This window comes from Lutjanus erythropterus, chromosome 12 (assembly GCF_056507025.1).
Source record: "Lutjanus erythropterus isolate fLutEry1 chromosome 12, fLutEry1.hap2, whole genome shotgun sequence".
Lineage (NCBI taxonomy): Eukaryota > Metazoa > Chordata > Actinopteri > Lutjaniformes > Lutjanidae > Lutjanus > Lutjanus erythropterus.
In genome coordinates, this window is record NC_139328.1 from 5532471 (window position 1) to 5549721 (window position 17251).

At 41.0% G+C, this 17251-nt stretch overlaps 1 protein-coding gene across 1 annotated transcript in view; it reads right to left on the reverse strand.

The window, feature by feature from the left end:
* Positions 1–10378, reverse strand: part of kcnn1a (potassium intermediate/small conductance calcium-activated channel, subfamily N, member 1a) — a 73286-nt gene extending 62908 nt beyond the window's left edge. The window contains exon 1 of the mRNA XM_084732592.1: positions 8891–10378. Within this exon, the coding sequence (XP_084588718.1) occupies positions 8891–10156 (1266 nt within the window). The 5' untranslated portion in view covers positions 10157–10378. The remainder of the gene's footprint in view (positions 1–8890) is intronic.
* Positions 10379–17251: the final 6873 nt, after the last annotated feature.

A 17251-nucleotide genomic window follows, 5' to 3' on the forward strand; every position in this document is an offset into this window, starting at 1 on the left:
TAATTAATCAGTTAAGCAAGAAAATAATGAATAATCGCAATTGCAGCCCTACTTCAAGCCTCACAAGCCGCATGCCATTCAGTACCATTAGATATCCGCAAAACTCAGGAACACACACCAGAACAATCTCTAGATGGATAAAAAGAACTGCAGGCCTGATGGGAAATATGTACTTTTGATTTGGGGGTGAACTGTCCCTTTAAAAGTGTGAAGTGCATGGTAAATCCAAACGATAGTCTTGTTCTGCACATGATTCCTTGACCAAACTCAGTCCCCCTGTGAGAGACTGCTGCTACACAATACCAGGCTGATCTCACCATAGCAACACACATGGTAACACAAATCTATTTCAGAGCAGGAGCGAAGCACAGCACTTAAACACAGCGCACACAAAAAAAAAAGAAAAAAAAAATAGGGAAAACAGCGATCAATTATTAAAAGAGCTTCATGTTCATACTTACTGCCCGTGTGTTGCCAGCTGCAGCCGAAACTAAGAGGCTCCCACAGCTCACACCTACCCCTCTTCATCACACAATTGTGAGTGTTATCAGAGATCTACAGCGGTGCCACTCCTTCGTCATCTTCAGAGGATGTGAACTAGGATCTGCCCCTTGTCTGACATTTAATTTTTTTTTTTTTTTTTTTCCAAGCGGGGAGTGTTTACTTTAAAGGTGTTGGCTGCCCTCACAGACTCGAGCGCAGGAGGCAGTGAAAACATGGACGTCTAATGAGAGAAACAAACGCGGGCCCTTGTAACAACAGCGCAGAGATGACCGATAGAGAAAGTTTAAATCAACATAATGTTTCTCCTGGCATAAGCCCGCCTGTAAATCATAACACTGTAAGCAGATCTGTCGACATCAATTGTTCCGAGCTCCAGCGTTCAACGTTACCGCAGCGTTATTACAAAGGCAGCACAAACACACATCTGATAAGATAAAGTAGTTTTTAAGGAGGGACAGCATGCCAATTAGCTCAGCATTTTTCCTTAATTTAGACAGGAGAAAAACACGAGTGCTCTGGTAGGAATCACTTAAAATAAATTATCTTGGTTACAAGTGAGATTGAAACGAGAAAACAGGAGAAAAATTAAATACTAAACAAGATGCTTTAAATGGGAGAAAGCAGCAAAACTGTAAATATTTGAAACAGTCTTTGAAAAGGAATAAAATATGTTAAAGAGAAAGGTTTTTTGTTCCCCCCGAGTGGGGTTGTATGAGATATTCAGTGATGGCACGCTCTCAGTTTGGAGAAGCAGAGAGGAGCACCAGCACTGAAGCTAAGCAATGAACAGCTGTGGACAGGGTCAGCAACAAATGGGATTTTAGCCACTTAAAAATAGGTCCACCTAAAAACAAAAATCAATGAGTTTAAGTGCACGTTATATTGAAATATTTTCACCACTTAACTTTGGTGTCAGACAGCTTTTTTCACCATTCTACAAGCCAACAAACTCACGCTCTCCCAACAAACCAAACTCCATAGGCAAATATAGCAATTTTACCTGCCTTACCTTTATGAGCTGCTGCCCCAGTCTGTTACTTTGTTTGTGTTATCGCGTGACTTTGAAGAATCCAAACTAACCTTTTCAGACATCTAAGTCACACAATAATACTAACAAACCATCAGATCAAGGCAGCAGTGGATTAGAAACTCCTGTGTTCTGTGAGGTAAAATTGCTGATTTTTCAAATGGAGTTTGGTCGGTTTGGAGAGAGCAATTTCTTAGCTTCTGTGCTGGTGCTCCTCTCTGCTTCTCCTCCAAACTGAGGTGTGCTGACCGCCATTTTCTCTAGCTAGCACACCAACCATGAATTACCTCACACAAACCCACGTCAAATAATCCCAAAACTGTCCCTTTAATGTGTCCTTTTTTTGTAGGAAACACTTCCACTTGTGTTGCTGTCTGTGTTCCTGGGGAACAAAATCGTTCACTTTCTACTTTTCAACAACCACCACTCAGACGTGACCCTGCTAAATCCCCCAGAGAGTGTCAAAGAGACACTAAGTTGGTTGCAGGTGCCACTTTGATATATACTGTGTTGACCTTTCCCAGATCATATAGGGTGATTATACGCATGTTGGGCTGCAGTTTGGCAGGATCTGCACAAAGGCTTTACTGTAATAGCTTTCCTCCTCTTTCAAGCCATCCATTCTGCAATGACACATATAACCTTATGTTCTCCAGAAAGGTGGGCTGCCACTCGCCTGACACACACACACACACACACACACACACACACACACACACACACACAGGTACAGCAGAGCAGCTTACAGGCCCGGTGCACCTGACAAACATGGGTGATGTGACAGGAGAGGAGAGAGGCGGCACCAGGCTGTTTTTATTTCCTCTTTTTGCCGTTAACCCTTGATCTGACCTCTACATTATTAATGTAAATAGTGAACATGCGGCACAAAGATTTATTGTATTCTAAATAATGAAACAGCATCAGATCGGCTGAGTTAGAGTCATTTGTCGATTAGCTGGAAAATGAATTTTCAATTCTCTTGATAAATCATTAATTTAAGTCATTTTTCAAGCAGAAAGATCAAACGCTCTCCAGTTACAGCTCCACGGCTGTGTGGAATTCTGGTTTTCCTTCTTTTATATGAATTTAAATTGATTATTTGGGAGTCTTGAACTCTTGATCAGACAAAACAAGCTATTTGAAGACATGAACTCAGGCCTATGGAAACTGCAATACACATTATTGACTATTTTCTGACATTTTACAAGAAAAAATTACAAATCCATTTATAAAAATTCTTTTCAACATTGTGGAAAATTGATTTTTCAAAGGAAAATGCCAAATATTATGTGGTTTCAGCTTCTCAAATGTGAGGATTTGCGTCTTACTGATTATTTTAGGGTTTTGAACTGTTGATCAGACAAAACAAGTTATTTGAAGACATGAACTCAGGCTTAGGGAAACTGTAACAGACATTATTCACTATTTTTTGACATTTTAGAAACCCATTGGCTAAAACATTTATTTTAAAAAAATGCTTCCAACAATGTGGAAAATAGATTTTTAAAAGAAAAATGCCAAATATTCTGTAATTCAAGCCTCTCAGACGTGAGGTTTTTCTTCCAAAATGAAATAAATTAGGTCTAAAAAACAATCCGAAAATGTAACCTTGAAATCTGGGAAATGATAAAGATGCTTTTACACTGTTCCCTATTTACGTAGTTGAAAAGTAATGAAATTGTCAGAATTAATCAGTTAATGGAACGTTTCAATCATCTCTCACTGTCTGTGAGAAAGCAAGTCAGCAATATTTCCCAAAATGACAAATTGTGAAAGAGTTGTTAGCTTATGCGCTAAAATATTTGTCTATTTTGACACCAGAGACGATTATCCAAGCTTAAACTCCTATAAATCACTCAAACTGCCCAAAGTGATGTCTTGAAATGATTTCCTTTGTCAAACCAACAGTCCAAAATCCAAAGACTTTTCATTAAAAGAGACAAAGAAAAGCAGCAAATCCTCACATTTAAGAAGCTGGAACCAGCAAATGTTGGACATTTTAGCTTGAAAAATGACTGACATAATGATTCACATAAATGTAATAAAAATATGAACAGGTAAATCCTTCTGTTGCCTTCCTATTTTAAACTTTTCACCATTTTCAGACTTCTGAAAAACCCTGTTAATTTCTGGTCACGGACGGCACCAAATTCAACAACCTGCACGGTGAGTAATCACAGGTTTTCGTCTGTGTATCCTCAAAAATCAGCCTCGTTAAGCGAGAGCAGGTCGACCGGTGTTTACGTCCTACGTGTCCCTGCAGGAGATATCACCATAGCAGTAAGTGGCAGGCATTAGAGTACTTACACAGCCCATCACAATGGGAGCAGCAATGCACCTTTCAAAGCACAATGTTATTGAGGCCCGGACACAATATCGTACTACCTGCCATCAGTCCAGTGGGCGAGCTATCGGGTTTCAGGGTGTGCTGTGGGATACTGTAATCGTATACACTTTATCAGGCTTGTTCTGTCACAAGTGTTTTGTTTAAGGGATTTCAAACGGGAGCCGGGGGCAGGGGCCTGCCTCATTGAGGGCGAGTCAATAAGATGTAACCGCGATCCCACAAATATCCGTGAATAGATAAGCGTGTCTGGCCATATCAAAATACTTGGCGTGGTCGGATCTGAGCGAGTGGAAAAGGTTTGATACTTAGACCGAGTCTGTCGTGGGAGCACTTCTAAGATTTTGTTTTTCCTTTCAGATTTCTATGTTTGAAACTGGATTATGTAACGCTTGTGTAAAACAGTAAACATCTTGTTTACGGTGGAAGTTGCATGCTGGAAAGCTGCAAACCGAGCAGATAAGCATGATACTGAAGTCATAATGCCATTTTGATTCATTTTAAATGCACAATATGCAAGTCCTGCCACTAGGAGTCTCTCTAACATTTAAAAGAATAACAAAAGATGTCGTTTAATGACATTTGAAGAAGCGTGGGATCATAGTAGTTTTTTCCTTCACTGATAACACGACTCAGGCAGAAATTATGCTCATGGACGAGGAAATATTAAAGTTTTAGTCAGGTTTGCAGACTTCTTCCTCACTCTCTGACGTATGCCGTGTTTTCCTGGGAGTTATAGCAACTTGTCAGAAACGCGCCTTTACCTTGAATAAATTTCTCTGGAAACAACAACAAAAATAAATAACATAGGTTAGGCGTTTTAATGCAGAAATACTACACATTACAGCTTTAAGATTGTGGAAAAGTTGTCTCAGAGATGAGTCATATGATAAACAAAAAATGTCTGCAGACACACCTACAGACAGCCTCGTCACCGTGGCTGCTGTGGAACAATGTCGGCGCTCGACTGCCTGGAGCTTTATTCCAGAAACTCCTTTATCAAGTCTTAAGTTAAGATGAAACAGGTCCAGGATAGGATACAGATCCAAACTAACTTTAAGAATCATATCTTATCTCAGAGCAAAACAACTTTGTAACTGTTGTTTTATTATCATTGAAACACACACTGACACACACAAAAAGTGGACACTTAACATCAAGACAGATGAGTTAGAGGTGTTGGTAACATCTGTAGAGAAATCCAAAGATGTCCAAAGTTAACGCAGGAGATAAAAGAAAGAGAGTCGGCTGAGACACAGTCTCTGCCGTATCCAGCATTCATTGTGCAAAAGCAATAAAAGAGCAGCCGTACAAAACAAACAAGTTAGCTACCGTTAGCTTCTGCTCGCAAACACTGCTGTTAGCTACCTTTAGCTTCGTTTAAGATCTTGGAAAGTTCAGATGCTTGTGTTATAGACATTTCCTATCTTCAGTTAGGACAAGAACTGTTCATTTGTAATGGCTTTTTTTCCCCTAAATCCAGGTCCTAACACTTATCACCATGGTTACCAAACAGTTGAGACGGGATCTCCTGCATTCTCTCATGTGTCCTGCTGTAAACGCCCTGAACAAAACATGCCTGAATGTCCTCATACTTTCCGAATGTCGACAGGTTTCTCCATCCTAAGTGACGGCAAATCGAATCTAAAACAATCAACACTAGTGCAAAACCAATGAAGTCACTTCCGATTTTCTTTACGTCAGTCTCCGTTAAATACCAGTCACGTTCTGAAATCTACAGCGTAACCCAAAGTATTTGCATGAAATTTCCTGAAATTATACGAGACTTTTCTTTGTTTTGATATCAGAATCGGCCATTGATGAACCCAGATCGTCTGACCACTACTCCATCATTAATGACTTCTTCACATCATCTCCCTACAGTTTCTGAAAATATCATGACTGGTATAAAAACGTATGTAAAAAAAAACAAAAAACATCCAGTATCATAATCAGAGTGGATTTAAAAGACATAACAGTCCCACAGCTTGTTAAGATCCCAGCTGCTTTAAACAGTAATGAGTATTCACTTGGACTATTTTTCGACTCACCAAAGACTCTTTGTAATGACGTTTTACACTATAATTAGTACAATATGGGCTTTCATTCCCCGCTATACGGCAATAATGGTGTCACAACCTCCTTATATTCCTAACGGATTTCATTTTAGAGAGAAAAATGGATGGATATCGTGAATTTTGTTCTCTCTTGGTTACTGCATTGGTGGTTCAAACTAATTTAAGGTATTAAGTGCACACTTGGACACCCGATATTCTGTATATATATATGTCTAATCAACATTATGTGATTATTCTTCATTTAAATAAACTCTTAGGTTTAGTTTCCCTCTCAGCAAAAACCACCCTGTGCTTTTAACTCGACACAGGTTGGTGTTAACTTTAAGAAAAAAAGTTTACTTTCCCTTCAGTCATTTGGTCATTTCGGAGTTCTGCTGATGCTCCAAAACTGAGCCAAGTTCAGAACAGTCATGTCAAGGTGGTTCGATGTGCCACCTTTTGCTACCGGTGCCAGCTCGGCCCCTGAAAACAGCTGCAGCATTTTAAAGAGGAGTCTGATGCTCTTATTTAGATGCGGCGCCCTCATCAGCGCCTCCTTCTCTCTCTCTCTCTTTTCTCCCTCTCTCTCTTCTTTCCCATCCTGTGATATAAAAACTTCACATGGACTGGAGTAAAAACGCTGGGGGACGAAAAACAAAAACAAATGAAACTTAAAATAATAACGTTCACAACCAAAGTGTTCATAATAATAATTAGCCCTGTTTTGTTATCCAGATTTCCCAGGGGAGACGACTGGTTGTTGAAAAAAAAAAAAAAATCAGCTATTTTCCTCTTGTGTGTTAGCATCGAGAACAACAATGTACTTTTTCTGGTTTACATTTCTCTGCAGATCCAAAGTGTACAAAAACAATTTGTTCTTCAGCTCTGAGCAGCCAGAAAGAACATTCACTCACTCAAAAACACGTACATGACAATGATCTTTTATACTGAAAACCATCACAGTATATGAACATTTATACTTTACATCATGCCTGTTCAATTAACGGTCTGTGGGCCTGTTAATGACCTCTGTCTGGCCCTTTTACCATTTAGAAATAAGAAAAAAGAGGCATATAATTGTGACTTTATTCACATTACCTGCTAACATTCTAAGTTTATGGCCATTTTATTTGTAGGCTAATCAGCCAATTAATTTGTTACGTCTGTTGTTATGCAGAAACGCAGTTACTGAGCTACTCAGATATTCAGAAAGTTTTAACTCAGGCTGTTTAAGCAGAGGGAATTTAGGAGAGTCACTAAATGAAGAAGATTGTGTTTATTAAAACAAAAAGCTACCTGTAGAATTGCAAAGGTGCTTTGTTTTTTCCTTTAGTTTTGCAGATAATGTTGCACATAATGTTTTGCACGTAATTATTTCTTATTAAGTGGAGAAAGAAATAAAAGGGTGCATTCTTATACACATTTACATTTCTAACTTTACTGGTCAGATGTAAGAAATGTTAACATCAAGCTCCTTTTTTGTCAAATCTGGCTTTTAAAGAAAGAAAAGTAATTACAAATACATTTTACATCATTTAAATCAAACTACTACTTCTTTTCTGCCTCTTTTTTAACAGATATGAAGACACACACACACATACCATGCTACCACCATCATATTCTAACTAATTTTGCCTGAAGTTTTCTCCTCAAATTGTTTTCATCCATGTCGTGGCTTCTATTATTTTATTAATCAACGTACTCGTCCTCTTGATCAGAGCTCCTTCACCTTTTCCAAAGTCAAATTCAGGCACTTTTCAAGGTGAATTTTTCATGTTTTTTCAAGCACCAGAGCTCAAAATGATTATTTCACTTTGCCATCACATTACATTATTGTTCTGTAAACAACCAAAATTATGTTTCGTGACAGAATTCTGCAGAAAGGTGACAGATTAAAGGAAAGTTTCAAAATGTGTCTGTAAGCAGAGTTGGCATCCTGTGTAACCTGACTGAGCCGATATTAAACAACCACAGGAGCAAATACTCGACAAATTACTTCATTTTCAATAAAATTGTTTAATTTTTTGTTTTCAAGCCAACGCTCATTGCAGTGTTGCCTATTTCTCTGCATAAAAAGCAAACAGATTCAAGTGTTTCCAAGAACTTCCAGCACCCATATGTGAACCTTGCTTGATTTTCTTGCTGTTATTTCTCTGGCTGGATGTATTAACTCCAATCAGGTTGATGTCTTCGCTTCTATTTTTAATACACATGTTATATTACATGTATCACACTGCGTTAGGCACTTTCAGGTGGCAGACATCACTCCCTGCAGCACATCCTGCTTTATAAAAGTGAGTTTGGAAGTATGAAGGAGCTGCTCACCCTGACAGGTACAGGCCTGAATGATATAAAGCTAACCATTGTGTGTGTGTGTGTGTGTGTGTGTGTGTGTGTGTGTGTGTGTGTGTGTGTGTGTGTGAACGGTGTCTGGAAGCCACAGTATTAAAATTCCCCCGCTCAGATAGATACCCCTCTGCTCTGTGGAAACAACAACAACCGCTTTGTTTCTCATTCAGCTGCCGGGGAGCGTCATTTGAATATTGTCAGTGGGCTGCCAGGCTGCTAACCCAAAACAACACTGCAACATGGAACAGGTGTGTGTGCGCGTCTCTCTCTCTCTCCCTCTCTCTCTCTCTCTCTCTCTCTCTCTCTCTCTCTCTGCTTGTGTGTGTGTGTGTGTGTGTGCCATGGCGTTTGTGCGTGCTGCAGGCGCGTACTCGTGTAACCAAATGACAGAAAACAGCAGGTTAGATAAGAAATATCACGCACTGGCTTTACATGTGCGGTAGTTCTACATGAATGACGATTAAAATAACCTCCCTTCACACACACACCGTGCACACCATACACATATGTGCTCTATCAAAAATCATATGACAGGCGTGGTCATTGAGTGAAAACGTTTGTTTTTGTCATTAGAGGCTCGTTAGAGGAGAAAATGTGATAAAAATGTACCTTATGGAGGTCGATGCGGATCCTCTCCTCTCCTTTATGCGGGCTCTCCGGCCACAGGTGATAGCTGGAGCCGTAGTTGGGGCTGTCTTTGCTGCTGTTGCTGTTGCTCACAGTCGCAGACGAGTTCCCCGCGTATGCCTGTTGTGTTACCGGGGGGGTGACGCGGCTGTGCTCGGAGATCCTCCCAGACTTATTGCGGTCTTGTTCACAGTGCTGCGGACGCTGGGGACAGAGCCCCAGTGCGCCTTGCTGCTGCTGCTGCTGCTGCTGCTGCCGCTGCTGCTGCTGCTGCTGCTCTGGCTGGTGCAGCAGTGGAGCCTGGTGAGTCCTACATAGCTCTCCTGAGCCGCTGGCGCAGTAGTTGATAGGCAAGCTGCTCCCCACCAGGAGCTGTTGCTGCGCTCGTAATTGTGGGATCTGTTGCTGCTGCTGCTGCTGCTGCTGCTGCAGGTCCTGAGTCTGACACTCGAAGGCTCTCCTGTTAGCCTCGGTTGACTCACATACATTTAAAGAGCGCCCTTTCTGCGAGTTTGCACGGATTCCTTCAGGGGAGGGGTCCCTCTGTTGGAGTCTTAAATGACTGTGCTGCTGCTGCTGCTGTTGCTGCTGCTGCTGCTGCTGTTGCTGCAACAACTGCCTGTGGTCTCGGTGCCCTCCTGCTCCTCCTCCTCCCCTGCAGCGTTCCACGATGCTCGCCTGTTGGTAATTATTGGCACTCCTTCTTTTAGATTCCCGGGAAAACAGCAGAGAGGAGGAGGACGACGTTGGTGGTGGTGGAGGTATAGGCGGCGGAAAAGGTGGGGAGGGCTGCGGTGGGAGAGGATCGACAGGATGGGGCTGGTTTGGAGCCTCCTGCTCGGAAAAGCTGCAGTGGCAGCTGGGAAAAACAGGCTGCCTGTCCGACTGCGGCTGCTGCTGGAAGCCGGCCGGGGCCCAGGGATCCTGCTGCCCGGTGCCGCCGCCGCTGCCGCCGGGTTCACCGGCTCGGTGCGATGAAGGTCGCTGGGCGGTGTCGTAGCTCGCCAGAGGTAGAGGGTCTCCGCTGCGAACAGGTCTCCGGGAGGGCTGGCTCAGACACGGCAGCTCCTGGAGGCTCTGGCGGTGCGCGGCGGTGGTCGGAGCGCGGTCTCGGTGGTGGTGAGAAGAGGGCGGGGGCGGCAGGCTGAAAACAGGAGCGACTGGGTCTCGGCTCGGCTTGCTGCTCGCTTGCTTCTCGTCGGGGATCTGGTGCTGTTGATGGACAGCTCCCGCGTACCGATGCCGCATCCCCTTGATCGCCTCGTCTCGCTGTGGTTGCTCCTTTGCCGTGCAGAGCTCCGACACCCGTTCATCGCGATCAGTCCCAGCAGAATAGGACCGACTTGTATCATTGGTAGGTTTGACCAGGACCTGCCTTAAAACGTCACCGTACAGCCAAAACACCGCCTTCGACTGGATATCGGTCCATTGCTTCTATGCGCACAGGTTGCAGCGGATCGATCACTCCTCGGGGCTGTTAGGATATGACAAGAACGGGATTATCGAGATGGAGAAAGGTGTTTAAATCCCGCTCACATGGTCGATCATCTTAATCCACTGTGGAGCCAATAGATCGACTTTGTCAATGTTGCCATAACCACCCTGCATGATCAGAAATCACTTTTACTGCGACGTCACCCAAACACATCCATACAGGCCTGTCAAACATTAGATGGATCCTGTAGTTTTATGATCAACTCTAAATGATCCCCTTCCCTTTTTACTCTGACGTCCATAAAGCGGACTCATGTCAGGAACAATAAACACACTCTTCATGTCTATTTCCACAACACATTTCCACTTGTTGGCCCACAGGAAAAAAAAAAAGCACCAAACAGGCAACAAACCGGGCCGTAACGATTACCTCATGCAGCCATACAGCCTGAGCCTGTGCAGTCTGCTATTTAATAATTTAGCAGAATATGCCTGGTTTTGTATTACCAGGCAGAAATATTTAGAATGGGAGCTGCATGCAGAGCCTGTGAGCCAGTGTGTGTGTGTGTGTGTGTGTGTGTGTGTCATGGTAAAGGCTTGATGGAGACAGAGGGAGGCTGGCTGAGGCGCAGACGGCGCTGTCCGCGGTGCTGAAGGAGTCACATCACTAAAATAGCCTCGGTTGTGGTGTCAAGTAGCCAGAGGATGGACAACTGTCCGTCACATGGCGGGCGGACACTTCTCGCAGCTGTGGGGATTATTAATGTGGTAACACAGAACTTGGATTAAAGGATAAATCCAGATTTTTTTTTTTCGTCAAGTGTCTCTTAATAGTAAAATATATAGAAGTGGAAGTGGGAAGTCGCGAGTCTCAAGTAAGTCCCAAGTCAAGTCGAGTCCCTGCAAGTCACAAGTCAAGTCATACGAAATTCTGATGATCCCTCCACATTTAAACTAATTAAAAGACAGTGGTCATAAACAACAACATTAACAAAAACTGTTGCAGCTTATTACTAGAGCTGCAATGATTAATCAATCATCAATCAACTATTAAATTAATCACCAACTGTTTTCATAACCAGTTAATCGTTTTGAGTCATTGTTTTAATTTAAATAATACAAATTCTCTGATTTATGTTTCTCAAACGCGAATATTTTCTAGTTTCCCTGATCCTATATGACAGTAAACTGAATATCTTGCCATGTGGGAGAAATTTTTTTCACCACTTTTTGACATTTTATACATCAAACAACTAATCGATTAATTGAGAAACTATTCAGCAGGTTAATGGATAATGAAAATAATCGTTTTAAATCTTTTTTTGACATTTGGTAATCAATAGTAAGCCTCTTAAATGAACAACAGTGGGGCTCTGGAATTATAATCTCGAAAGGGCTCTGAGGTGAAAACAGAAATATGAAACAAAAAACAAAAAAAACACAAAAAAAGTTAAGTCCTCTTCCCTGGCGCCCCTTCAGGAGGGTCACATCATTTCTCACTGGCTTATTAACACATCTGTCTAAGGTGCTACTAAAGTGACTTTGCATACAGCTGTTCTCTTCTTACTACCTCCATCGAAAAACATAATCCTTGAATCCAGATGTTATTATTTTTGGACCATGATAGCTGCTTCACGTGTTATTGCCTCTGCTGGTCTGCTAGAAAAATGCAAATATTTATCTGTCTCAAGTTTGAGTAAAATCATGAATACAAAGTCAAAATCAAGTTGTGTCTTTCATCAGTTTTAGTCAAGCCTAAGTCAAGTTTCAAGTCCTCAAATTTGTGACTTAGGTCTAATCTATGTCAAGTCATGTGACTCAAGTCCCCGCCTCTGGTAAATTACGCTCATATTTACAGTGAGACAGTCGTCGTTTCTCTTGTCTTTATGTGTTCATCTCTTCCGAGCGTGACTTCACTGTAACAGATGGGGAACAAAATCCACTCCACAGTCCTCCCTCTGCGTTTCCCCAGACAGAGCTCCCTTGCTGAGCTGTGGAGGAAGGATAGCTACACACAAAGAGGGGAATTTGTACTAAAAAGACTGGTACTCTAGGAACAGTGGTTCTCAGATGGGGGTCCGAGGAACCCCAGGGGTCCTTGGCACTCTGCCAGGGGGTCTGAGAAAAGTTTTCAGCTTTATTTATTTAAATGATCATGATATAAAATTGTTTTATTTATCTTTTCAATATGCTTCGTATTTCAATAAAACATATACTGTACAAATAAATATTCCTCCTGCCAGTCAAGCGCGTCCCATTTTACATTTTATTTTATGTTACAACTAGATCCCAAAAAGCTGGAAAACTGTAAAACAGGTGAAAACAAAATGCGTCAAAGTCAGGATGAGTACGTTTCCTGATCAGTGTGTGTGTGTGTGTGTGTGTGTGTGTGTGTGTGTGTGTGTGTGTGTGTGTGTGTGTGTGTGTGTGTTAGGGGTTTTATGTGTTGACATGCTGCAAAAAGAAGTGTAAAAAACAGGCTATGTCAAATTATTCAGAGGGACATGCATGGGACATATTTTCTGTCTTGTAAAGGGTACAGAATACACCTCTGCATGGAACAAGTACAGACTTTATCTTCCATCTCTTACAGCACAGTTGTGTAAGTAAGAGGTCACCTGCATGGAGAGCAGGAATGATTACAGCCAAAGGTGTAGATACGAGTCACATGACTTGGTCAACGAAATCAAAAAAAGACTTCCAGGTCAGCTGAAATTCCAGCTTTGGTCGCCAGTTGAAGCTGCACAAAGAACATTAAGTCAAGGCTCTGTGGTTAAAATGGAATAAAAATGGAATTGGAACATTTGGTGAAGAGTGTGTTAAGACTTCTTTAGGACTTAAAACTTAAAGTTTGAGTGCAAAGACCTGCTTAAAATAAAAAAAATTAAATTAAATTAAATTAGTTTTTATTCTAAACTTGGATTAAATTAAATTCTGTTGCATCAAAACTTTAAACTTCAGTTAAAAATGGGACCAAGAATTAACTTTAAACTTACACTTTAGGAGGTTTAACTCTCAAACTAGCTGCCTTTTTTTAGATGGATTGAAAAAAACAATCAAGTTCTTCAAAAAGAAATTTAAGGGACAGACAGTCATTATGAGTATGCTAACTAGCTAACTAGCTAACTACCTAACTAACAAACTAACTTTTAAGCTACCTAGCATTGTTTTTGTTTTGTTTTTAACTTTTTAGTTAGCAAACAAACAATGTCATGTTTTGAGGGGGGTTGGCTAGCTAGCAAACAATATAATGTTTGTTTGTCCTTTACTTTTGAGCTAACTAGCAAACAGTATAACATTTTGGGGATGGTGCAAAGAATATTTTTTAAACTTTTTAGCTAGCTAGCAAACAATGCAAGTTTCTTTTTTACCTTTTGGGTAGCTAGCAAACAAAGCAGCGTTTTAAGGAATGCAGAGAAACCAAAAGTTAACAGGTTTCCCCCATGTTTTATACTTACTAGGCCCCAACAGCACAGCAGATTCATTTTTTATTTATTTATTTTAATTTGGGTAAGTAAGCATCTCCATATTGTTTACAGTCTATTTAATTTGTGTTTAAATCATTAAACTTAGATTTCTTAAATTGGGATTAGTTTTTGATTGTGCAACAGGGCTTTGTTTAAATTTTTTTTTAACCTAGTTTTGCTAAATTCTAGATAGAACTCATCTTTGATTTATTTAATCTTTGTTGGTGCAACCAAGTCTGAAGGAGCTGGTTAGTATTTGAAAATATGAGCATGAACAACACAAACACTGCATTTTAGTGCAAGAGAGAGGAGCTGAGGCTGAGCCAAAGAGACAGGAGGGGATGGAGATTGAGAGGCAGCCAACTTTTACATCATACATTAGCCATTCTTAATAAGTAATAATCCTTTTCCTTAAAGCTGGTTCAGCCATTTGGAGTTTTGATGGGTCTAAAGACTGCAGCGGTGGCACACTTTGCCTAACCACTGGAAGAAAGCTGAAGTACACTCTGTTTTATAGCCGCGTGAAGTACTGCAGGAATTTGCAGTCGAGCTCCGGCCAGCGCTGCATTAGAAACCTGATCATTTTCATTAAGTAATTGGTCGCTGTGACCTGTGTGAGTTCCTTGGCAAGATGGAGTTTCATTTGCTAGTTTGGGAAGCAATGTTACTGCTTCCACATGAATAATTAAATCAAACTTTACAACTCCTGGACACACAAACACTCACTCACCAAGCGGTTATGAACACCAAAGCCCACATTTTCTCCCTGTCTTGCTTTTTTATCCCGCTTTACTCCCGCCCACGACCATAACGACAGGACAACATTTCACTCAAACAGCCTCTTTCTAGCAAAAACTGCCACCAGAATTTAGTGCCTCTTGGATTTGTCCCATGCAGCCGTCAAACTTGGCCGGTCCAGCCATGTTAAAAAGCATATTGTGTGTCTCCGCCTTGTTGGCTCCTGCAGGGAGAAGCAGCGGAAGATGTGCGACACTAAAATGGTAGAGGAGGAAACATGGAGGAGGCCAATGGCTGCAGCACGTAACATAGGAAGTAGATAAGAAGCCTGTAATTACAGAGAAAGAGAAATCCAACCAGGGTGAAGCAGAGAGAGATGTGTAAGTATTCGTGTGTGCGTGAGAGAAGGAGAGAGAGAAACTGATAGTGTGTGTTTGTGTGTGTGTGTGTGTGTGTGTGTGTGTATGTGTGTGTGTATGTGTGTGTGTGAGAGAGAGAGAGAAACCGGACCGAGAGGGAGAGATATCTAAAAAGAGCAGGTGCGCCAACACAGAATAGATCAAAAGAGTTCAATTGAAAGGAAGAGGAAGACAGAAAATGTGTTGTACTGTGAAGTGAACCAAAAATAATTACACACAGGTACAGAGATTAGCCTATTATCTTAACACTGAATCATCTACGCTGAGAGATAAGTCATATGTGCTTTTATAATCACCATTCTGTCAGATATCTGTGTGCCTCTGTGTGGTATTTCTGTGCTTCTTGCTGAAAATCGTGTAACGTGTCCACCGGGTTTGCTGCCTTAAGTTTGAAGTTAAAGGCCCGGTGTTTAGGATTTAGGGGGAACTACTAGTGTATAATAACCTCAAAATAAGGACTGTTGTGTTATAAGAATGAGCCGTTTATATGTACAGAGGATGTGGGTCCACCGCCGTGTTTCTACAGTAGCATAGAACAGACAAACGAGCTTAACACTAGATGACACTAAATCCTACAGACTGGTCCTTTAAAGTCCTGGTGGAGGGTTTTTCTTTTTCAAACGGAGGGTCATGTTGAGATCTGTGATCTCTGGCTCTATAAAAAACTTTGCTACCATCACTGCACTGTATCTCTGAAACATCAGCTCTTAACGAGTCCCTGTTTTCAGCTTTGTGGCAGTAATTTGTTTAGATCATCATTTTTCAAATGTTTTCTTTTGTTTAAATGTATAAAATGCAACATTTCTGGATTAAAATGTATTTTTTTTAAAAACTACCACTAGACCCATGTTACACATTTGAGTTGTGTTCTTAAATTATCCCAGATGTTTCCAACCATGTTCAAATCTGCAGGTACAGTGAAGGCCTTCACACACCAACAGTGACACAAAAAAATGTGAATTTCTTGACTATTCACATCAAGCGTAACGTGATTTTGCAAACTGATAACTAAGCTCAGAAAAAAATTCCTGGCGAAAAGATGTACTCAGCGTCAGTAATGAAAACCTGGTGCTGATTTCACTTGATGAAAAGAAAAGAAAAAGAGATAAGATGTATTATATGATTTGTAAACAATAAAAAATCAGCTTTTCTTTATTTGCGAACTCTCTCCACATGCTGCTTGAAATCCTTGTGTCTGTATTTTTTTTCCCTTCAGTCTTCGTCGTTGATGCAATAGCTCACAGACATGCTGGATGCATGTTCGAAAAATATTTCCCAGGGAAAACATGGGATACATCAGGGAGTAAATGTACCTTGAATAAAACTTGACTACATCACCTCGTCCATGAACATGCTTGTTAACAATGACAACAATAATTCCATACTACTAGAGACTCCCAGCAGCAGAAATTACATACTGTGTGTTTAACTCTTTGCAAAATTTATAATCTCCAAACTTGAGGATACATGCTTTTCACTGGACAGCAGCATTATGATGTTGCACTTTTGCTTATTTACGTCTTAAAATGACATCACACTGTAATATGACTGCAATTTAGTGAGAAAGACACTCTGTCTGCCTTCTACATCACATCAGTATTTACTGCAGTGATGCAACCAACAGCTGCTCTTAAGACAGACACACACAATAAAAAGCAGGAGGGTCACGATTCTCTAAATCCATGATTTGATTTTTTGATTTAAGCTTTTTTTTTTTTTTGCACCAATGCTGATTGTTAAACTGTTGAGTCTTGATTTGTAAAGATCAACAAATCATTGGTTTTATACCCTGATAACTGTCATTTACATTTTCACATTCTTCTTTAAAACAAAATAGTCTGTATGGTATCGAGTGTGATAGACTGTGTCGTCTTTGAAGCATCATTTTTTTCTACAGACATGGCGCCAGATGCTGCAAGTAGGCAGGGGTGAAGAGAAAAAAAATACTGGGAGAATCACTGCTTGAAAGCTTATTTAAATTTTGATGAAATATTGAAATTGTGACACCCCTAATAAAAACTGAGACAAGGAAGAAAGAAATAAAAGGATAGATGCACTAAAAAGACACCGCAGAGGTTTTCCTCTTGGCCCTGCGTGCATCATGTGTGATAGCCGTGTGTGAGGCAGCCATCTTGAATTAGTCTGTCAATTCCACTGCATGTCATGGCTATGGCTGTCACCTCAGTCAAGTATGACTAACCAGAGCGATGTCTCAAGGGCAGAGAGTTTGGCGCTGCCTTGATACAGTGTTATGACCAGTGAATGATGTGATACACACACACACA